This window comes from Engraulis encrasicolus, chromosome 4 (assembly GCF_034702125.1).
Source record: "Engraulis encrasicolus isolate BLACKSEA-1 chromosome 4, IST_EnEncr_1.0, whole genome shotgun sequence".
Taxonomy (NCBI): Eukaryota; Metazoa; Chordata; class Actinopteri; order Clupeiformes; family Engraulidae; genus Engraulis; species Engraulis encrasicolus.
In genome coordinates this window covers 44,393,078-44,416,339 of record NC_085860.1, presented here as the reverse complement: position 1 = coordinate 44,416,339, position 23,262 = coordinate 44,393,078, and the positions used below count along the sequence as shown (strand labels likewise).

At 44.3% G+C, this 23,262-nt stretch overlaps 1 protein-coding gene across 1 annotated transcript in view; it reads left to right on the top strand.

Moving 5' to 3' along the window:
* Window positions 1-23,262, top strand: part of chd2 (chromodomain helicase DNA binding protein 2) — a 60,626-nt gene that overhangs the window by 27,242 nt on the left and 10,122 nt on the right. The window contains exons 18-38 of the mRNA XM_063197489.1: window positions 374-498; window positions 819-1,035; window positions 1,296-1,385; window positions 1,959-2,149; window positions 2,615-2,803; window positions 3,918-4,074; window positions 4,622-4,774; window positions 9,082-9,153; window positions 10,412-10,561; window positions 11,270-11,418; window positions 11,597-11,693; window positions 12,011-12,103; window positions 13,954-14,124; window positions 16,764-16,927; window positions 17,271-17,312; window positions 17,720-17,859; window positions 18,222-18,360; window positions 18,679-18,829; window positions 19,608-19,730; window positions 20,083-20,208; window positions 23,001-23,150. Of these exons, the coding sequence (XP_063053559.1) occupies window positions 374-498; window positions 819-1,035; window positions 1,296-1,385; window positions 1,959-2,149; window positions 2,615-2,803; window positions 3,918-4,074; window positions 4,622-4,774; window positions 9,082-9,153; window positions 10,412-10,561; window positions 11,270-11,418; window positions 11,597-11,693; window positions 12,011-12,103; window positions 13,954-14,124; window positions 16,764-16,927; window positions 17,271-17,312; window positions 17,720-17,859; window positions 18,222-18,360; window positions 18,679-18,829; window positions 19,608-19,730; window positions 20,083-20,208; window positions 23,001-23,150 (2,889 nt within the window). The remainder of the gene's footprint in view (window positions 1-373; window positions 499-818; window positions 1,036-1,295; window positions 1,386-1,958; window positions 2,150-2,614; window positions 2,804-3,917; window positions 4,075-4,621; window positions 4,775-9,081; window positions 9,154-10,411; window positions 10,562-11,269; window positions 11,419-11,596; window positions 11,694-12,010; window positions 12,104-13,953; window positions 14,125-16,763; window positions 16,928-17,270; window positions 17,313-17,719; window positions 17,860-18,221; window positions 18,361-18,678; window positions 18,830-19,607; window positions 19,731-20,082; window positions 20,209-23,000; window positions 23,151-23,262) is intronic.

Below are 23,262 nucleotides of genomic sequence, written 5' to 3'. Positions count from 1 at the left end.
CACCTGGCTTGATGGCAGTGCAGCAAACCACTGAGATATTTGATATGGATTACAATACATATTAACCCATTTAAACCTGATGCTGCGCATACGCTGCATTGACCTTGGCGCCTGGATTCAGGCTCTTGTTTGGGTATGTGAGAATGAACACATTCTAATGCAAAATGAAACTCCTAGCTAATGCAACTTATGTCATATTGTTTTGTGCTTCGGATGCTGAGATATTTAGGATTTTATAGGCTGAGAGTGCCTTTTGTCAAAAAGGGCTTAGGCATTCAGCAGGCATTTTTGCAGATTCGTTAAGCGTAAATGGGTCAAACTAAGGATGAAGAGCAGTCACTGACCTGTGCCTCGTCCCCATCGTCTGCCGTAGGTGTTGAAGCAGAGGCCACGTTTCACGGCTCTGAAGAAGCAGCCATCTTTCATCGGCAGCGAGACCCTGCAGCTGAGGGACTACCAGCTGGACGGTGTCAACTGGCTGGCACACTCCTGGTGCAGGTACCCATATGCTTATTAATCACGCATGCATAAGCCTCTCATACACGCTAGCGCCACACTGTACCATTGGCGGATTTGAGCAGTTTTTTCCCCGCATGCTTCAAATACAACATGTAAAAGCTGATGGTGGCTTTCCCTGTTTGTTTTGCTTATTCAACACCTGAACAGCTATACAGTAAACCAGCCTTACCAGTGCTACCACTGATTGCCTTTGATTGTGGCTCATAACATCTCCAAAAGAATTAACAGAGCTGCTTGTGTTCCCCTCCTCCTCCTCCTCCTCCTCCTCCCCTTGTGTTTTACGCTGTGCCCTTCTGTAGATGCAACAGTGTCATCCTTGCCGATGAGATGGGTTTGGGCAAGACCATCCAGACCATCTCGTTCCTGTCCTACCTGTTCCACCAGCACCAGTTGTACGGGCCGTTCCTGGTGGTTGTGCCCCTCTCCACACTCACCTCCTGGCAGAGGGAGTTCGACACCTGGGCACCCGACATGAACGTGGTGGTCTACCTGGGGGACGTCATGAGCAGGAAAACGGTACGCTACTCGGACACATATGCGCAGGCGGACGGACACACACACACACAAACACACACACACACACACGCACACACACACACACGCACACACACTCTCTCTCTCTCTCGACTGGACCTCCAACTTCATTGCCAAGGAGGTGTGCTGGGTGGAAAAGAAGACATTGCTATGTATATGATATACGTTTTAGAAAATGTGCCTCACAAGAACTTGAGAATCTTTATTTCCATCAATTTCCGATGTGTCATTTTTGTCTGTAGATCCGAGACTATGAATGGATTCACCAGCAGAGCAAAAGAATCAAGTTCAATGCACTTTTGACCACATACGAGATACTACTGAAAGACAAGGTAAGACTGGCAAATTAATTATATCCGACTACATAGTTCCACTGTTATACCCACTGACTATATCTGTGGACACTAGGGCTGTAACGATACACTCAACTCACAATTCGGTTTGTATCACGATTCATGACCTACGGTTCGATACACCCCACGATTTCACATTTGCAAACATTATAAACTTAATGAATAAAAACTATGATAGTTTATAGGTAGAATAGGTTACAAGAGACTACTAATGATTATTAAAAGTTTCTATATAATAATTGATGCTTGGAAGCGCCATCACCTCATATCCTGTGGTTGTTTTCTGGGCTGATGTGTATCAAAACTCTAAAAAGGCGTATCACGATACTGCCTCCTTGTATCACGATACAGTATCGTGACACTGTGCATCACGATTTCTCGGTTCGATACAATATCGTTACAGCCCTAGTGGACACATACAGTATATGAGTCCATCCAGCCAATGATGTATTCTGTATCCAGATAATACACTTAGTGATATACGATATACTGTACACTCCATGATGGTCATGGCTGGTTCACATCTTGTTTGGTTTTGTGTTTTGTGCGCAGGCCATTCTGGGTAACATCAACTGGGCGTTCCTGGGTGTGGACGAGGCGCACCGGCTGAAGAACGACGACTCTCTGCTCTACAAGACGCTGATCGACTTCCGCTCCAACCACCGGCTGCTCATCACGGGCACGCCGCTGCAGAACTCCCTGAAGGAGCTCTGGTCCCTGCTGCACTTCCTCATGCCTGACAAGTAGGTGGCGCTATCCTACTACCCTCTAACACACTAGACCAGCAGATGCCACATTTTAAGCCTGCACCACCAGTAGATGACACCATTTACACCCACCTTCCTGAGGAAGATCGCACTAGTGGATGGAACAGAGGTGTTTGTTAAACAATTAAGTATTTTTTGGAACTTAAACCCAGGGATCACTCTATCTTCTACAACTGTCCGGCACCTGGATCACCTGCTTATGTGGATGTTCACAGCCCAACTTTCAAATGCACTACCAGAAATCCCATCAGGGCCTACAATACATTACTCTTAAACACATACGGTAGACAGGCACAGACAGACAAGCAGTGTTTAATGACAATAAAAGCTGCCATTTGTTACCATCACTTCAGAGAGTGAGAAAGCGTATCACTAGGCACGTAACTACATGTGTGTGTGTGTGTTACTCTGCAGCGTGCTAAACCTTCTGTCCTGTCTCAGGTTCGAGTCGTGGGAGGATTTTGAGGATGAACACGGCAAGGGGAGAGAGAACGGCTACCAGACCCTCCACAAGGTCCTGGAGCCCTTCCTGCTGCGCAGGGTGAAGAAGGACGTGGAGAAGTCTCTCCCAGCCAAGGTGGAGCAGATCCTCAGGGTCGACATGTCAGCACAGCAGAAACAGTTCTACAAGTGAGTAGTGCGTTTGCGTGTGCGTGCGTTTGCGCGTGCGTGTGTGTGTGTGCGTGCGTGTGTGTGTGCGCACGTGTGTGTGTGCGCGCGCGTGTGTGTGTGTTAAAGACGCAACCAGTCGATGTCTGGCACGTGACTATATTAACTTGCGTTGGTATTTGTGATGCTGGGAGACTCATTTGGATGTGTATAAAAACCTATAGTGGAAACGGAAAGCAAATGGGTTGCAGATGAAATACAGATTAATTTAATAAATTCATTCCTTAACCCAGGGGTGGGGAACCTTTTTCATTCGAAGGGCCACTTCAAAATGCTCCAAGGGCTGTAAAAGTCCTCCAAGGGTCATACTATGAACACAAACCAGTATTTCCCCCTGCACTTTAGGCCTTTATTAAAGGCAGCCACCTTTAAAACATATTAATGTAAATTAATGTAATTTCCTTTACCAAATATCTGAAAGAAAAGAACGCCAAAAGCCCACCTGGGAAACTCCAACTCCCGTTGTCATTGTGACACAGCACTCCACAGCACACAAATGTACACTGCACACAACGAAATTGCATTTTATGCCTTACTCGTGCAAGGGGGCAGCAGGGAGCAGTGTGGCGGGACGGTACCATGCTCAGGGTATCTCTGTCATGGAGGAAGATGAGGGAGAGCACATTCCTTCCCCCACCAACCTGTCGGGTCGGAAGTCGAACCGGCAACCTTTGGTCTACAAGTCTGACGCCCTAACTACTTACCCATGGCTGCCCATGTCATATTTCATGTGAAGCTGCTTAACATTAAAATTATGTTGTGGGCCGGATTAAACGGCCTCAAGGGCCGCGAACGGCCCTCGAGACAGATTCCCCACCCCTGCCTTAAACCCTTAGCGCAGAGCCTATGTTATAGCCTTACTGACTGTCACCAAAATTGTAATGGCTATGTATTAATCTGTGGCTCTCTGTAATGTCATAACAATGTTGTTTAGATGTATTTGAGTATTTGCAGCAAATAGTGAATAGGCCTGCCGGCGACCCCATCTGCACTAAGAGGCTATGACCTGTCACAGATTTTGCTGAGGGTTAAATCTAGCTTGAGCCATACCTGTACTGTATGCGTGTCTGACCAGGTGGATCCTGACGAGGAACTACAGGGCGCTGACCAAAGGCAACAAGGGAAGCTCCTCAGGGTTCCTCAACATCGTCATGGAGCTCAAGAAGTGCTGTAACCATGGTTACCTCATCAAGCCACCAGAGGACGAAGAGGACTCACACGAGCGCCTCAAGGTACACTGCCAAGGCACGATGGATGTCACACAAAAAACAGTGCTTAAGGCATTATGGACATGGCAGTCACAAAAAGGGTTTTATTTAAAGAAGAGTTTATTTTTGTTTTTAAAATCTTTTTATTTAAAAAGGTGTATTGTCACACTAATGTGACAGGCAAGTTCAGACAATGAAAGTTCTATTGAATTCTTACTCCATACAATACCATTAATTTTTTTTTAATCTTTCATTGTTGTAGAAAGAATTCCTTTTATAGAGTCTTAAAAAGCCAAGCCCTTTGAAAGGTGAAATTGTTGGTGTATTTTTGCGTGAGGTGTCTGTATGCGTGTATGCTCTGACATTCATTAAAACCTTGTGCTATAGTGCAGAGCTGAGTGTATGCTCTGACATTCATCAAAACCCTGTGCTATGGTGCAGAGCTGAGCGTGTGTGTACTAATATGTGTTCTCTCTCCTGCAGTCTGTGGTGCGGGCAAGTGGTTAATTGCTGATGAGGTGTGCGTGTGTATATGCTAATGTGTTTCTGCTGGGTGCTGTGTCTCCTTTAGGCCCTGGTCCGTGGCAGTGGTAAGCTGGTGCTGCTGGATAAGCTTTTGACGCGTCTGCATGAGCGGGGCAACCGCGTCCTGATCTTCTCCCAGATGGTGCGCATGCTCGACATCCTGGCGGACTACCTGGCCTTCAAACGCTACCCATTCCAGGTAACATCAGCCCACCTAGGCCCCAGACACTATCCGTTCCATACAGGGGTGAAAGGAACTAATTACATTTACTCAAGTATTGTAATTGAGTAGCTTTTATGAGTACTTAATAAAACAATCTGCCGGAAAGATCATGCAGGATGGCACACAGCATTTCCACTCCTTTTCTTGTCTCACTTATATTTGATCAATGTGTCGAATGATTGCTGGTGTCAAGCAAGCGATAGAGGTCATGGAGGGTGATATTCAAGAAAAAGAAACATTGTATTCTCGAGAGGAAAGGAAATTAAAAGTAACTAAGTACTTTTAATCAAATAACATTTGATTACCTTTTTGAGTACTTTTTATCTCTACTTGAGTATATTTTTACATGGGCACTTTTACTTGAGTAGAATTTAAGCAAAATATACCGTAGATACTTTTACTTGAGTGCCATTTTTCTGTACTCTTTCCGCCTCAGATTCGAGGTAACATCATATCACCTGGCCCTCAAACACTATCCATTCCAGGTAACACCATATCACCAGGTCCTCAGTCACTACCTACTGCAAGTTTAGACTGTTCCCACCCCACATAGAACTTGGCACATTTAAAATTTAACCAACTCCCCAAAAGGGCACAGATGGCAGGGCTGTAGAGTTGCAAAACATATTCCTGTAAAACGTCCTGGCCGACCATCCTATGGCCTTCAAGCACTACTGAGTTCAGGTGTTACCTCAGGGCAACAGCAGTGTTCCTGGTTATCAAGATGTACGACATGTAGAATTTGATCTTCAAGGACTATGTCATGGGATAAGACCTCATGACCCCTGGTGTAGATGCAGTGCTCTCTCTGGCAAAAAAACCCCCCAACAATTAGCTGGGTTGGGGGCACCAATATACAGCGCCAGGCCTTTTTATTAGAATAGCATGAAAAAGTTGATTTATTTCCATAATTCCATCAATAATGTCAAACTGTCATGGATTGTAGATTCATGGCCCAGTTTTGTAACTATTCCAATCATTCAATTTTTTCTTTTTATATACGTTGGCCTTCCAGCTCAAAAAACCCATGAATTGGGGAATTCGCATCATTAGAATATTGTAATAAAATTACATTTTTCTTCATCAAAATCCGGGTCACATTAAATCAGTTGAAATTTGGTACTTTCTACATAACATACAATGTTCAATACTTGGTTAGGACTCTCTCTGTCTTAATAACAGCCATGATGCGTTTAACATTGAAGTCAATGGCAGAAACAGTGCATGGGAGTTATGGAAGCCCAGATATCCTTGATGCTTTGCTGTCAGCTGTTCTTGTTGGTTGGCCTGGTGTCCCACACTTCACTCTTCAATACACCCTGTAGATTTCCATGCCACGTTTTGGCGCTAACTCACCAGTTTAATTCTAAATCACCAGAAATGAAACCCCATTGAAAATGAATGATGCAAATTCCCCAATTCATGTTTTTTTTTTAGCTGGAAGGCCAACGTATATAAAAAGAAAAAATTGAATGATTGGAATAGTTAAAAAACTGGGCCATGAATCTACAATCCATGACAGTTTGACATTATTGATGGAATTATGTAAATAAATTAACTTTTTCATGCTATTCTAATAAAAAGGCCTGGAGCTGTATTGCGTAATAAATTAACACAATGAATTACTACTTCTCACTACCTGCCTCTTGGCCTCAAGTGCTGCCAATTGAGCGTCTATTGAATAACTGTCTTCAGTGTACCTAATTTTTTTTGGTGAGGGATTGTTTTTGGTGATGAGGTATTGGGATGATGAACACATGTACTGTATGTGTGAGGTGTGGGTATGCCAGTGCAGTGCTGAATGTGTTCTTATTTTCAAAGCCTGGAAATTGTATAACTACGCCAGACAAGAGATACAAGAAACACAGATATTGACAGCATTGACTTAGCATTTTGGTTAACCCTTATGTTGTGTTCGGGTCATTTTTGACCCGTTTTCAAGTTTTAGTGTGAAAAAAACACACTTTCCTTTATTTTCTTGGAATAAGGCTTCATCTAATCCTCAGTCACAATCATTTCAACACAAAAAAAAATATGTTTTATCATTTTAGTAAATTTTAAAGGTCCAAAAAAAAAAAAGTTACATCTGTGGTGTTCGGGGGTCAAAATTGACCCGGTATAGATTTTTGGTTGTTTTATGCATTTCTGAAAAGCTGTTGGTTGCCCTTTGTCTTCAGTTTGGTGATTTATGGTGAGGAAAATATATTTCTTGCCTGAACTTTTTTTTTGCCAGCTTTTTGATATTACAAATCCAATATGGCCGCCGGACAGTCCCATACACTACAATATGTCATATCTCCTGTTGTGAAAGGAGTACAGATGTATTTCTGGTGTCTACTCATATGTTTTCATGGTCAGGGAATCCATTTCTGCATTATATAATGAGATTTTTTGCACATTTGTTTGCAAAATACATTTTTGCACATTATTTTTTCCAAAAAACGTATCAAAAATTCATAATGGCACCCAAACCTGTAGAACTGGTCTTATACTTTCCATAAAGTTGATGTGGCAATGACATAATGGTCCATGTTCATGGCATAGGGGATTCAGATGAATAGTGTGACTTTTTTTCATGTTCATTGAGGTGTTCATTTCCAATACCTTTGCATTAGATTGGCGGAATAGCTGTGACTCTGACAGAATTGTTATTTTGTATATTTACCACACTAAAATCATATAAATATTGAAAAACACCAAGTCAACATATTTAAACATTAATTTTATGCACTGAAAAACTAATTTAGTTGACATTTGGTCTTTATCCTGCTATAAATCTCTTTGGGTTGGTTTGGACCTGAACACCACAAATGCCACTCTTGATGATATTTTTTAATATTAGAGAAAAACTAATAAAATAAATTTGGGGATTGTTGTACTCTCATATCAGCTGTAATACATGGACAACATAATCACTAATTGTATCACTTTGGGAGGTATTAATAGTGAATTTATGCAGATTTTGATAGTTTTGGTCATCAAAAATGATTTGCATAATGTAAGATAAAAGATCTTTAAAGTCAAAAAGATGAATACATCAAGTAATATTTCCATGAATATGAATACATACCAAGTTAGCCATGAGATGAAAAACAATATTTGATGATAACTAGTGTTTTTAGGTATTTTATAGCTGAGTTTTGTTATCACGGGTCAAAAATGACCCGAACACCACAGGTGTATGCAGCTTATGAACACAACACAAGGGTTAAAAAGAGCATATTTATGTTATTGTACCTCTACCATCTGGTATGTTGACAGTCAGTTGGCTTAATGTTGTAATTATGCTAATATCTTAATGGTGTTAGGAGCCAGTGTGTGAGTGAGACGTGTTATTCCCTGGGGCTGTGGTCGATGGTGTGTGTGTGTGTGTGTGTGTGTGTGTGTGTGTGTGTGTGTGTGTGTGTGTGTGTGTGTGTGTGTGTGTGTGTGTGTGTGTGTGTGTGTGTGTGTGTGTGTGTGTGTGTGTGTGCACTCTATACTCCAGTCTAGTCATATTGCGTTAGACTCAGGTGATATGAGGATCATGTATCAGAGCTGCAGCAGTGTGCGTGGTGCACCAACACATTTCCACACACTGCCAGTTATTTTTATCTGGCTCACGGTTATTTTCTGATGGGGGCTCGCTGCCATGATGCAGGCTCCAAGGGGGGGCACTGATTACAGCTCTGTTGACGCTGTAGAGTTGTCAGGTAGTCACCGAGCAAAGTTGGCCTTTTCTATACTGAAAAACGCTTCTGCAGATGCTGGCTGGCGTCGGCTCAAGGTAAACGGGGGACGCTCTATTTGCTAACAGGGGAGCAGCTGTATGATTGAGGTGTAACAGTTCAGGGGAGGGCTGCTGAAATATCAGGCAGGCAGCCAAATTGCCTGACGGTGTTTGTTTTTATCGCCCCCTCTCCTCCTCTTGTCTCCTCTGCTCTCCTCTGCTCCCCACTATACTCCTCTCCACTCACATTCCTCTCCTCTCTTCTCCTCTCCACTAAACTCCTCTCCTCTCACACTCTTCTCCTCTCCTCTCCTCTCACACTCTTCTCCTCTCCTCTCCTCTCCTCTCCTCTCCTCTCCTCTCCACTTCACTCCTCTCCTCTCCTCTCCTCTCCTCTCCTCTCCTCTCCTCTCCTCTCCTCTCCTCTCCTCTCCTCTCTCGGCTGGCCTCCTCTCCTCTCCTCTCCTCTCCTCTCCTCTCTCGGCTGGCCTCCTCTCCTCTCCTCTCCTCTCCTCTCCTCTCCTCTCCTCTCTCTGCTGGCCTCCTCTCTTCTCCTCTCCCCTCCTCTCCATAGCGTCTGGACGGTGGCATAAAGGGGGAGATTCGTAAGCAAGCACTGGACCACTTTAACGCTGAGGGATCGGAGGTATGTGCCGTTCTCTCTCCCCTTAACCCTAACGCTCTGTTTACTGGTTGTTTGCCTGTTTGTTTCCTTACTCGTTCGATCACTGCCTACATAACCAGCATGCAAGGAGGAGGCTGGGGTAATCGCCCTGTGAGCCACCACACAAACACACACACACACATACACACACACACACACACACACACACACACACACACACACACACACACACACACACACACACACACACACACACACACACACACACACACACACACATTCCCCACCACCCCCAATCTGCGTCAGTGGGCATTTGACTTGGCCTTGCCTCGACTGGAGGAATGTTTTCTGTGCAACGTGGGAAAAACTAGCCTTCTGTCCACCCCTAGGTCCAGAGGCAGGGCACAACGTTAACCTTTCTGTTCGGCCTGGTTTTCAGATGGCTATTGCATTCAGCTGTGTAATTACCCTGAAAGTGAATAGCTCAACTGTTTACCTTTTGATAAAATTAAAGCGAAATAAAAGAGAGTGGAGATCCAAAACACCTCACTGTGACTTGCGCCTACCGCAAAATGCGATGGTTTCCATTAAATAGTCCATGCCTTCCCCCATCTAGCACACTTAATTATGAAAATTGGCTCCATAGTTCCCATGTAATTTTGCAGACAGACAGACAGACAAACAAACCCACAGCAGGCACAGCCAACTGACAGGCAGCCATTGGCAGAGTCAATGACTGAAATCAAATGCTGTTATAGAAAGCCTGTTTGTGAAATACCTAAGAAATACGACCGGAAAATCACAAGAGCTGGCAACTACCTGATCAGCAGTTTGTATGGCGGTGTTGTCGAATATGGATAACATCTTGAGAGAGACCTATTCACAACAGCAGAAGTCATCTCCTGGTCTATCATGATGGTGGATAAGGAACTTAGTAATTAGGTTTTTGTTAGTAATTGCTTTCTGTGTACAGACATGAATCTCAGCCCCTCTCCCTAGAAGAGATTAGAAAACAACATCAAAATACATGTCTGTGTGGCTCTGAGGTCGCAATGTCTACCGCCTGTCCCACACTCCTGTAAATACTGTTAATATCCTTGCCTGTATCTAAATATCCTGTTTATAGCTATAGATTAAAGTGTCTGCAAAGTGTAATGTCACATTCTGCTCTTCCCTCACCTGTGAGATTTCTGTTTTCTGTAGTGGCTGTGCTCCTTGGCATAAAAGTATAATGTAAAGCATGTAATGTAATGCCCTCCTCTCCTTCCTCCTCCTGCAGGACTTCTGTTTCCTGTTGTCGACGCGTGCAGGCGGTCTGGGTATCAACCTGGCCTCGGCAGACACCGTGGTCATCTTCGACTCGGACTGGAACCCCCAGAATGACCTGCAGGCTCAGGCCAGGGCACACAGGATCGGCCAGAAGAAACAGGTGGGTTACCCAAACAACAAATTGACACCGTTCCTCCATTTCCCCACAGGTAGTCTGCTCATACCCTCCTTCCCATGCACAGCGTTATGCTTAAAAACACTAATTCTTCTGCATGTTCTACATATCCAACATTCCTCATCTGTCTTTCATGGGACAATACATGACCAAGTATCTCTGTAAAGCAGGGCTCGACACTAGCACCTGCCAACTGGCTAAATGCTGATAAAATGTGGCTGTGGCTGGTAACAATTTCAGTGTCGCTAGCCAATTTGACAGGTAGCTTATTCTATGGTATGACATATCAGAATAGCGTATATTCTGCACTTTTCCCCTTGTGTATCAATTTTTTGTAGGCCTATTTAAGTTCAAGAAAAAGCTCAGTTACTCAGTTTCTATTTGTTTGTTTTATTTCCATGTTGAAACCCATGCACTCTTCTTGTTTTATGCACCTCATCTTCTGAGGTTAGATGTATAGCGTCATGATAAAAAAAATAAATGACTGGCTGGTTAGTGACTCTGGAAAACCACCAGCCACAGTGGCCGGCAAGCAGAAACGTTAATGTCAAGCTCTGCTGTAAAGAGTAAATCTTAATAATCTTGGCTTAATTGGCACATGTACAGACATCCATGTGAATCACTGGAACAACCATGAGCTCCTGAACTTAAATAATTGACCTATGATGTTCTGCATTTTCTTGATCTCCTTAGGTGAATATCTACCGGTTGGTGACCAAGGGAACAGTGGAGGAGGACATTATTGAGCGGGCCAAGAAGAAGATGGTTCTGGACCATCTGGTCATCCAGAGAATGGACACCACCGGACGAACTGTGCTGGACAACAGCACTGGAAACACAAAGTAAGAGATGACTTAAAAACATCCATAACCTTATCGCTAGATGGTAGTTGAACCTTGGAACTGTGTTATATGTCTTGTCTGAAATCTGTTTGTTTCATCTCTACATGAACTTTGAATTGAGCATGATGTTTCATTATGTTGACGTGTGTAAGTGAAATGTTTTGATTTGCTCTTGTAGCTCGAACCCATTCAACAAAGATGAGCTGACGGCCATCTTGAAGTTTGGTGCAGAGGAGCTGTTTAAGGAGGCGGAGGGAGAGGAGTCGGAGCCACAGGTTTTTACTTGTCCTTCTCTTCACAAACTCTCATCAGCTATGTTTACATAGACAGCATGCTTTCCACATTGGAATAGATTTAATATAGACGTTTTTTGTTGTTGTTGTCTAGATCCAATACAGTCATCAATCTGAATACAGTGGATCTATGTGCCTTTGAGCACTTATAGAGTGTGCATGCCACAAAGTTGGTAGACATCAATGACAATTTTGGTTGACTGTCCTCAGCCATTGATGCTAGAAGGAACGACAACAAAATGGTCAGTGTTCAAATGATTGAGTGGAATGGTGTGCCGTCTCCGTGCTCTCTCTCTTAGGAAATGGACATCGATGAGATCCTGCGTCTGGCTGAGACGCGAGAGAGTGACCAGGGGTCCAGCGCCACGGACGAGCTGCTCTCTCAATTCAAGGTGTGTCCCTTGAAATGCACATGCGTCATAAACTTGCATGCATTCATGATCACAATTTTTACACACAGACACACACACACTAGGGGTGTAAATAATCATCGAAATGTATCGATGCATCGATCCTACGGCCAACAATATAATCGAATCGTATCATATCTTGGGCCATTCTTAATTATTGAAAATAATCTAATTGCTGACCCTTGTCCAATTCCCTAGCTCCATAACATAATAGAAGTAGAAAAGTAATTGGAAAATATCGAATCGCCCATGCAGCTTCCTAAAGTCAAAGGGGGCATGGCAGTGCCAAAGCTACAAGACTACTTCTATGCAGCACAACTCAGGGCAGTATTTTGCTGGTGCAATGGAAAATATATAGCCAGATGGAAAGATATAGAAATGAAAGAACAGGCTAGCCCACTACAAGTACTAATAACTGATAGGGAACTATTCAAGCGAGAAGAGACCATGTTGGGATCAATAAGCAAATTCACATTGGAGATCTGGCACCTGGTAATAAACAAATATAATCTACAAACAGAAGCAAAGATTTTGAGATGGCTATCCCATGATAAGAGGTTTAAACCAGGGGTAAATGATCAGGGCTTTGAGAGTTGGGCACAAAGGGGTATTACAGCCATGTGCACATTGCTTGAGAGGGGGGAGCTGCAGAGCTTTCAAGCTTTAAGAGAGAAATTTGGACTGGATGCAAGGGAACTTTATAGATACTTCCAGGTAAGGGATTACTATATAAAGGAAATTAAATTAAAAGAACCAAGAGAACAAAATGGGATCATTAAAGTAATAATAAATGCATATGAAGGAAGAACGTGCAGAGTAATTTCTGCTCTATACCAAGCCCTGGGAGCCAGTGGAGGTTATTCAACCACATATGTAAAAGAAAAATGGGAAAAAGAGCTGGACATAGAAATAACGGAAGAAAACTGGAATAATGTGTGTAAAGCGCAACAGTCAGCTACGGGTTCAAGAATATGGCGTGAATTTGGGTGGAAGAATATCATAAGGTTCTTCATAACACCAAAGATAACAGGAAGATACACACCAGAGAAAAGCTCATGTTGGAGGCTATGTGGTCAAAAGGAGGCAGACCATGCACATGTATTCTGGCAATGTCAAAAAATAGAGGATTACTGGGAGGGAGTTTGGAAAAAGTTGAAAGAAATACTGGGGTATGAAATTCAAAAAACACCTCTGGTATTATATTTAGGATATATACCAGAAGACGAGGTTCAAGGAGAAGATACATACTTGCTTAAGGTACTACTTGCAACCAGCCGAAAAGCAGTTACAAGAGCATGGTTTAAGGTAGACCCCCCAACTCAAGAAGACTGGCTTAGTACAGTGGAAGAGATATATAGCATGGAAAAGTTCTCACATTGTTTGAAAATGCGGGAGGAACTATTTGGAAGGAAATGGGTGAAATGGCTCTGGTACAAAAACAAAGATGATACCACTGAACAAATTATAGATGAATAGACTTGATTGTTTGCATTTATATATTAAAAAATGAAGACGATGAACCCATAAGCTGTTATAATATGTTTTTGTTTTTGTTTTTTATTATTGTGTTGTTTTGTCTTTTTTTCATGCTTGTAACTGGATATCTGGATGTAAATAATTAATAAAAAAGAAAGTTAAAAAAAAAAAAAGAAAATATCGAATCGCATCGTATTGTGGGGAATTCTCAAGTATCGAAAGTAATGGAATCCCTGCTTTAAGAAATCGATACTGCATCGTATCGTCATGGAAGCTGTGATTTACACCCCTAACACACACTCAAACAACCCGTCGCCCATTGCTCACGACCTCCTCCTTTTACCTTCCTCTGACAGGTGGCCAACTTCACGATGGACGAGAATGTTCCGGATCTGGACGAGCGCTTGGTGCGCGACTGGGACGACATCATCCCTGAGGACCAGAGGAAGAAGGTGGAGGAGCAGGAGAAGCAGAAGGAGATGGAGGACATCTACATGCTCCCTCGCTCCCGCAGCTCCAACAAGAGGGTGAGGAAAGCATTGATTGATTGATCGGTTGATTGATTGTGGGGCAGTCGTGGCTCAGTGGTTAGAGCACTGGGTTGGCAACCCAAGGGTTCCCGGTTCAATGCCTGACCGAACCACGTCTGAAGTGCCCTTGAGCAAGGCACCTAACCCCCACACTGCTTCCCGGGCACTGCTCAGCAGGCAGCCCACTGCTACGGACTAGTGTGTGTACTTCAATGTGATTCACTAGTCCAAATGGGATAAATGCAGAGAAAGAATTTCCCCTAGGGGACCAAAAATTGGCTCCAATTGGTTATTGGACATTTTCACGGACCCTCAACAGATCCCATTGAGGGTCGGTTCACAAAAGTTCAGAATTTTCAACTTTGACAGTTGCGGCAGTTTTCAATCAGACCGGGTGTACACGAAAATAAATACAACTCCCATTCTGCCAGAGGCACCTTCCTTAAACTGTCAATGGAGGATAGCAGTCTGAATGTTGAGTCTGTCTGTCTCTGTCTGTGTGTCTCTGTCTTTCATCAACATTGACACTGTACACAACAAGAGGGTGTGCATGACTTCTTTTTGTCTGTCTGTCTGTCTGTCTGTCTGTCTGTCTGTCTGTCTGTCTGTCTGTCTGTCTGTCTGTGTGTCTGTCTGTCTGGCTGCATGCTGCCTAGACCACATGCATACTCTTCACAGCTTCAAAGCCCCAGAGCTTTTGGTCTCAACCCAAAAAATGTGACCCGCTGTGTTTTCTCTTCTTGACTCTCCTGAACGCCTCATTTGCACAATCAAATTTCATCCCAGACTTCTCATGGTCGTCCCTCATTTCCCCCTGTGGGCAGTTATTTTGAGTTTAAAAAGCTGCAAAATTGCAGCACGGCTGACAGCCTCCAGTGCGTTTGAAAAACATACCTCCCAGTGTCAGCCCGACCCTCTCCCCAGACCTCTCTAAGCACATCCCTGTGTTGTGTATAGGCCTATACACTCTCCTCTCCTCTCCTCTCCTCTCCTCTCCTACTCTCCCCTCACCGCCTCTCCTCTCCCCACCCTGCTCTCTTCACGTCCTGCGCGTGATGTGCACATCCCTATTTTATCAAACCCTCCACCTACCCTCCCACCCTTCCTCCTCCTCTTGCATTTTATCATCTTTTTGTTTCTCCCCCCTCCTCTTCCTTCAGCTTTCCTCTCATCCCACCTCACCCACCTCCTACCAGCTTGTTCTCCTCCTCTTCTTCATGCCCCTACCCTTTCCTCTCCTCCTTGGGTCCTCCTCTCCACTGCTCTCCCCTTTCTCCTCTACCCTTCATCTCTCCTTCTTCACTCTCTCCTTTCCTCCTTGGGCCCTTCCCTTCTCTGCCTTTTCCTCCTCTCCCCTCCTCTACTCTCTCTACTCTCTCTCTCTCTCTCTCTCTCTCTCTCTCTCTCTCTCTCTCTTTCTTTCTTTCTTTCTTTCTTTCTTTCTTTCTTTCTTTCTTTCTTTCTTTCTTTCTTTCTTTCTTTCTTTCTTTCTTTCTTTCTTTCTTTCTTTCTCTCTCTCTCTCTCTCTCTCCTTCTTCACTCTCTCCTTTCCTCCTTGGGCCCTTCCCTTCTCTGCCTTTTCCTCCTCCTCTCTCTCCTCTCTCCTCCTCTCCTCTCCTTGGGCCCTCCCTCATCTCTGCCATGCCGTTCTGCTTTATCAAACCCAGGCGTGGGCTCAACGCACTCCAGATGGAGCTGTGTGAAGTGTTCCCTAAGGCTGTGCAGGGCCCTTTACACACACACACACACACACACACACACACACACACACACACACACACACACACACACACACACACACACACACACACACACACTAAGGCGTGTGGCGTCGTTGGTGCTCGTAATGACTCATTAGAATTTATAGTCCTGTGCCGAATCCCCCGGTGCCTTATAGCGAGAGTAGAGAGCGAGGCATGTTTCTGTGGGGGGCCTGCCCTGCGTGACTGACTATGTGTTTCCACAATGTGTGTGTAATTGTGATCATGAATGCATGCGAGTTTATATCTTCAAGGCAATGTCAAAGAGAGTGTGTGTGTGTGTGTGTGTGTGTGTGTGTGTGTGTGTGTGTGTGTGTGTGTGTGTGTGTGTGTGTGTGTGTGTGTGTGTGTGTGTGTGTGTGTGTGTGTGTGTGTGTGTGTGTGTGTGTGTGTGTGTGTGTGTGTGTGTGTGTGTGTGGAAGGGGGACTAATAGGACGCCAGTGAAAGCGAGTGTGTCAGCATCACAGGGGAGCAGTGCCTGCAGTAAAACCTAATGACTCATTACACACACACACACACACACACACACACACGCACACGCACGTGCGGATGTAGTAACATTGCAAGCTGGTTATTGAAATGGATCCTTTGGTGTAGTTTTCTGGGGTTCTGTTAAGAACCTCCTCATTATAAAGGAGTAGAGTACTTTTCTTAATCCTGAAGGAAATGAAAGTGTCCATCAGCTTACATGAATACACAAATACAAAACCTGCACAAAGACCTAATACACATTATAATACATTGCAGTAAACATATATAGCACACCCTAGAAATAGGGGAACAAAGTAAAAGTGGACTAAACAAGTAGTCCCACAAACGTTAGTCTCACACATGTGTGTGTGTATGTTCTTATGTGTGTGTGTGTGTGTTAACAGGCACGTGCCAACGACAGTGACAGCGATGTGGGGGATAAACTGAAGGGCTCGGGCTCGGACAGCGACTCGGACGACAGCGACGACGACAAGAGGCCCAAGAGGAGGGGGAGGCCGCGGGCACGCAAGAACAACGTGGAGGGCTTCACCGACGCAGAGATACGCAGGTACCTATGACCAGGGCACGAAATTAAAAAATTTCACCCCCAGCCAAAATGGCAAGTAGATGAAATCTTACTAGGCAAACACGCACTCGCTAATGGGTCAGAATGGCTAGTAAGATTTTTCTACCAAACAAAATGAAATTTCATGAGCATTTAGCCATTTGGCTGGTGTTAGAGCCCTCACAGATGACACATCTGGCTGGCTTACCACCATGGATCATACTCACCATGTAAGATCATACTCACTATGTTAGATCATAATAATAGCCGTGCAGAGGCAGAATGTCTTTAATGAAAGTACTATGTGTTTTGTGATATTTTGTGGGTTTCTTTTTGTGTCAATCAGGTTCATCAAAGCCTACAAGAAGTTTGGAGCACCTTTGGAGAGGTAAAGCACATTCCTTGTCTCATATCACAGATGCCAATTGCAGTGTAGTGACGTGTTTCTGACTGGCTGGTAGCTGCATGAGTGATGTATGTTGTGTGACTGTCAGGTTGCAGGCTAATGCAGTGATCTCTGTTATGTATTTCTCCCAGGCTAAGAGTATGTACCAGTGATGATGTCTGTTATATTTCTCTCTAGTTAGAGGCAATTGCCGTAAAATATGCTCTGTTTCTGTTAGACCGGAGGCCAGAATTGTTCTCTGCTGTTTTGTATTCCTTAGGCGTTAGAGGATATGGCTCCGGAGACTGAGATGAATAATAAGTCAATAGCAGAGCTGTAGTAATGGTGTGTGTGTGTCTGTGTGTGTGTGTGTGTGTGTGTGTGTGTGTGTGTGTGTTTCTCTCCCTCAGGCTAGAGGCGATCGCTCGGGACTCTGAGCTGGTGGACAAGTCCGTAGCGGACCTGCAGCGTCTGGGCGAACTGGTCCACAACAGCTGTGTAGCCGCCGTGCAGGAACACGAAGAGCACCTCAAAGAAAACCCTGCTGAAGGTGAGTGCGTGCGTGCGTGCGTGCGTGCGTGCGTGCGTGCGTGCGTGCGTGCGTGTGTGTGCGTGTGTGTGTGTGTGTGTGTTTGCGCGTGTGGTTAGATGTGTATTTCTATACAGTATACATATTGGATTGTTTGTCTGTATACAATTGGAATTTAAGTGTTCACGTTTTTTATATCTATTTCAAACGGGGAGAGCTTAGCACATCAATGTAACATAACATTTTAAAATGCAAATGTACAGAATGACAGCCATCTAAAATAACAGCTCCTTCCTGTGTTTTCCTCATTTACTGCGCCTCTGTGCTCTGTGTCAGTGAGTGTGTTTCCTGACCCTGCTTGTGTCTTCTGCGTGCCTCCACAGCTAAGGGCCCAGGTAAGAGGCGTGGCATCAACATCAAGATCTCGGGTGTGCAAGTCAACGCCAAATCCATCATACAGCACGAGGAGGAGTTCGAACCCCTACACAAGATCATACCAGCCAACCCTGCCGAGAGGAGCAAGTGAGTACACACACACACACACACACACACACACACACACACACACACACACACACACACACACACACACACACACACACACCCTGCAGAGATATTCTGTCCTTGGCTGCAAATTTTGTTTGGTGAAGAAAATCAATAAAAGGAAAATAGTAGAAAGCGTTTTTGCTGGCAGGGCAATCAGCACATCCATTTCATCATTAATTAGCCAATATATCTTATAAGCTGTGGCACCAGATGTTAGAGAAGTCTCTAAATAGACTCGGTATAAACAAAAATTGGCCCTGAGACTGACCCACCACCATCCTCCGTCCTGTTTAGGTTCCAACTGACGTGCCGAGTGAAGATCCCTCACTACGACCTCGACTGGGACATCCAGGACGATCAGCAGCTGTTGCTAGGCATCTACGAGCACGGCTACGGGAACTGGGACCTGCTCAAGACCGACCCTGACCTCAAGCTCGCCGATAAGGTACACGGCACTGCTCTTGCCGTAGGCAAAAGTGTGTGAAAATGTAGCTTCTCTCCTAGCATTGCGAAGAATCCAGGAATACTACAGTTCTAATAATAAAGAAATACATTCAAGACACAAGAAAACAGTAGATGAGTAAAGAAACAGTAGAGGCATAAATTATACTGAATGACACACTATCAAAAATCAAAAATAGAATAGTTTACAACTACATTTGTTTTTGTCTTTCTTGCTTTTAGACCATGAGATAGACGAGTCGAGTCTAATCCTTGGAGTGTAGTTCTAGTTCTGTACGTTTATAAAATGTGATGTATTTACTCCCTCTGAAGATCACATTATGCAGATTGACACTTTGCATTAACATGTCTTTCGCTATTTCTCACTTTCATACTCTGAGAGAGACCGTCTAGTCCTCAGGAGTCTAGTTCTTGTTCTGTACGTTTAGACAATGTATTGTGACTTGATGTGTTTACTCTGCTCCTGTACCTGGGTCAATGATGTTGAAGTAGCACATGTCAGGGTGATGCAAGAAAAGCTAATGCAACTATTGTATGTTGTATTGTATGCAACTATCTTGTATTTGATACATTGTTTTTTGTTTGCTTTTAGTGGATGATCTGAGAAGCATATTAATTTCAGTACATCAATTACCATTTACTAATGAATTAATGGGCAGTAGTTGTGGCAGATCATATTATGCAGATGAACTTTGTATTATCTCTCTCCTCTCCCCCTACAGATCATGAATTAATGTATGGATCTCTTATTCCCCTTTTAGATCCTGCCTGACGACCCGAACAAGAAGCCCCAGGCCAAGCAGCTGCAGCTGAGGGCAGACTACCTGCTGAAGATGCTCAAGAAGGAGCAGGACAGCAAGGACATGGCCAAGGCTGGAGACGAGGTAGGAACTAGCATTACACCACATTACACTGCATTGTATTGCATTTAGCAGATGCTTTCATCCCAGGACATGGCCAAAGCCACAGACAAGGTGCAAACAAAACCATTGCATTGCATTTAACTCAGGCCTTAATCCATAAGGATTTACAGATAACAAATACAAATAACAATGTAATCAGCAACACACAAACTTGACTCTATTTGAATTCTCACAATCATCTCTACATTATGTATTGATGGCATTTTTCCATGCATACAGAAACAAAATAAATCAGCTGGAATACGTGTGTAATGTTGAGTTGCCATGTCTCGTATTAGGTGGTCAGTGATGTCATCATTGTGTGTCTCCTCAGGTGGTAGTGAAGAAGCAGCGAAAGCCTCGGGTGAAGAAGGAGCCTAAGATCCCCAAAGACGAGCTGTCCAACGACGTCTCCTCCCCACGCGTCTCCGAGAACCCCTCAGAGGAGGGGGAGGTCAAGGTGAGTACTTACCCCAGGCCTGGTCAGAAAAAATCTTCACATTGCATTGGGCTCGATAAGACCCTCTCCTCTCCTCTCCTCTCCTCTCCTCTCCTCTCCTCTCCTCTCCTCTCCTCTCCTCTCCTCTCCTCTCCTCTCCTCTCCTCTCCTCTCCTCTCCTCCTCACCTTGTCCTCTTTCTATCACTCTCTTATTTCTCTCCCTTTCTCTCTCTTCCTCCCTCCACACCGTACAAGCTCCCTTTTGATTTATTTGGTGAAAGAATAGCTCAGTGTTTTGGCCTTTCCCAAGGTCTTCATCAGGTGAATAGCTCAATGTTTCGGCCTCAGGTGTCGTCACAAGGGAGCTTGTACGGTTTGTGGATATTTCTACTCTTTTTTTTTCACCTACGTGTCCCTTGTTTATACAGCACCTGCAACAATTGTTTTTTGGGATGTATGAACACTTTCACTGACTTAATATTTTACTTCGACTTCGACTTCGCAGCTGGGCTGGTCTTGCCTGGGTGGGGTAGGTTATTGCAGGGGTGGCCAAGGAGGACAGATTGCTTGCACAATTTATCAAGTCGTTTTTTTTGTGTGTGTTTTTTTTTCCCCCTCTCCCATCATGCCACACACATACTGAAGTATCGTTGCCACTCTATTGTTATGTGCCAGATCAGATCACACCCTGCTGTCCTATTGTGTGGTGTAATTAGTTTAAGACATCTTAGCTGTGTGAAACCACCCCTTGTTAGACGTGACAACACACACCCCGCACATTAATAATGAGACAGCACAAATATTGATGTCATATTTTAAATAGAAAACCTCCATTACATGACACGGGGTTAATTATTGAAGATGACAATCGTTCACCTTTCAGTTATGACCCTGTTTGTACATCACCTCTGTTGCAGAGAGCCCATTCACAGCACACCCGCTTCTCCGTTCCACACCAGGGTTTGGGTTACAGTAAGACCAAGGGCGCCTGGAGCCGTACGGCCGTACGCACTGTGCGTACCTTCACCAGTGGAGGAAGTTTTTTTTTTTTTTTTTTTTTTTAATAAATATTACGCCTATTGTGTCTTCTATGAATGTTGTGACAATGCAACATATTATATGAGAAGAAACAGAATGAAGCAAATTAAAGAGCAGAGACTATGGTTGGGCACCATTAATTTACAAAGGCAGATAGCCTGCTTTTTGCTTCTGTGCGTAAAACTCGCGCTCTCCATACAGCAACAAGTTCTAGTTCCATCAGCGGAATTCTAACTTGAGCGGCTACCTCCAGTCAGACATAGCCCACAAATTTAAGTCTAGTAGTTCTAGTTAGCAAAGACAGCTCTCCATTTCCCACTTGGAATAACACATAGGATGTCGTGGCGTCGCTGATGGCAGAAAAATCAAATAACCGAAGTTAATGTCTTGAAAGTGACAAGTTTCAATCGTAGCCAAAATCCAGTTGTCATGTGGGCTAGGACGAAGGTATTGGATGGTAGCTGTAACAGGTAGGCTAAGCTGTTTCATTCATCACTGAGCCCGCCGCGGCAAATATTATAGGGTACCGGTACTTTGCTTCTGGTGTCATATTTAAAGTATTTTGGTTACCGTTCTGTGTATTGTGGCTTACTACAGAGACGGTTTTATGAGAGGTACGGAACTTTGCTTTGTAGCCTCCTAGCTTCGGACGGCAGCACTGACAGCTGGTTAGCTATGTGTGACATTATGTTCGGGAAAGCATTTAGTTCTAAAGCAATTCTGCATGTTTTGATGACATGCAGTTTGGGTGTTTTCTAATGCTTATTGCGCACGTTTTCCTGTTTGCTGACATGAACAGCATTCTGCGATTTGTGTGCGAGTGCGTCGGTGGTTCTCTTGTGCTCTGTCTCTATTGCGCATTTGTTATCAGCCTGGACTAACATTCAGTGCACTCCCCGGTGGGTTAACAGGCTGATGTAGTCGCTGTCTGCCTTTTCTTGCACAACGTGCCCGGGCTTTTTATGGTCCCAGCTCAGCCATTGTGACGTGAACTTCATTCATCATGCTGCAGCAGACACCTCTGCGCCAACTTTCTACCCGAGTCGAAAAGTATAGCCTAACGCTTGAAAAGTTGTATCTAATGATATGGCGTCTGCCATACTTGTTTCATCCCCATGCACGAGAGAGAACACAAGTGCATGCAGGCCTTCCTAGTAGCATAGTCGGGGAAGTCGCTGCAGTTCAATGTCGCAGTTTAAAAAAAAAAGTAACAGTAAGCGTATGCATGGCTGCACAAAAAGAAGTGAAACGCCAATATAGCCAAAAGGTTTTCAAAACCGTATAGGCCAACACCTTGTCAACGTCAACAAGTTACCTTGTTTCCTAGCCTAAAGCAATAAGAAAAATTGACAACTGATAAAGAAAACCACCCCAGACATACTGACTATACTACAATCCTATGTTTTTTTTCTCCTCCGGTGTCATCGTCCGCTGTCATTTCTCCGGTTTTTTTTTTTTTTTTTTGGGGGGGGGGGGGGGGGGGGGGGGGGGGGTGTTGGTGCGTACCTTACTGGCCAAGTCTGCAGGCGCCACTGAGTAAGAAAATACAGGTGGCAGCTAGAATTACAACCTAATACATTATGAAGACACACACACGCATGAACGTGCGCGCGCACATACACGCGTGCACACGCACACACACACACACACGCGCGCGCACACGCACACACACACACACACACACACACGCACACACACACACACACGCGCGCGCGCGCACACACACACGCACAAAGAGAAAGCGAGAGCTGAGCAGCGTTTTGTTTTCCTTCAGGACGACGCGGCTGATAAATCGCCTGCCAAAAAGAGACAGAAGAAGAAGGACAACAAAGAGAACAAAGAGAAGCAGGGCACTCCTAAAAAAGCGAAAACTAAGGAGGACAAGGAGAAGGACAAGAAACGCTCCAAGCCCAAAAAGGAGAAGGTGTGTGTTTCTGGCCCGCATTTGTCAAACGTCTCCCGTTGTTCGTTTTTCTTTTATGCAAGTGTGAAATGTGACTATGCGGACATCATTTTCTAGCAAAGATGACCTTTTC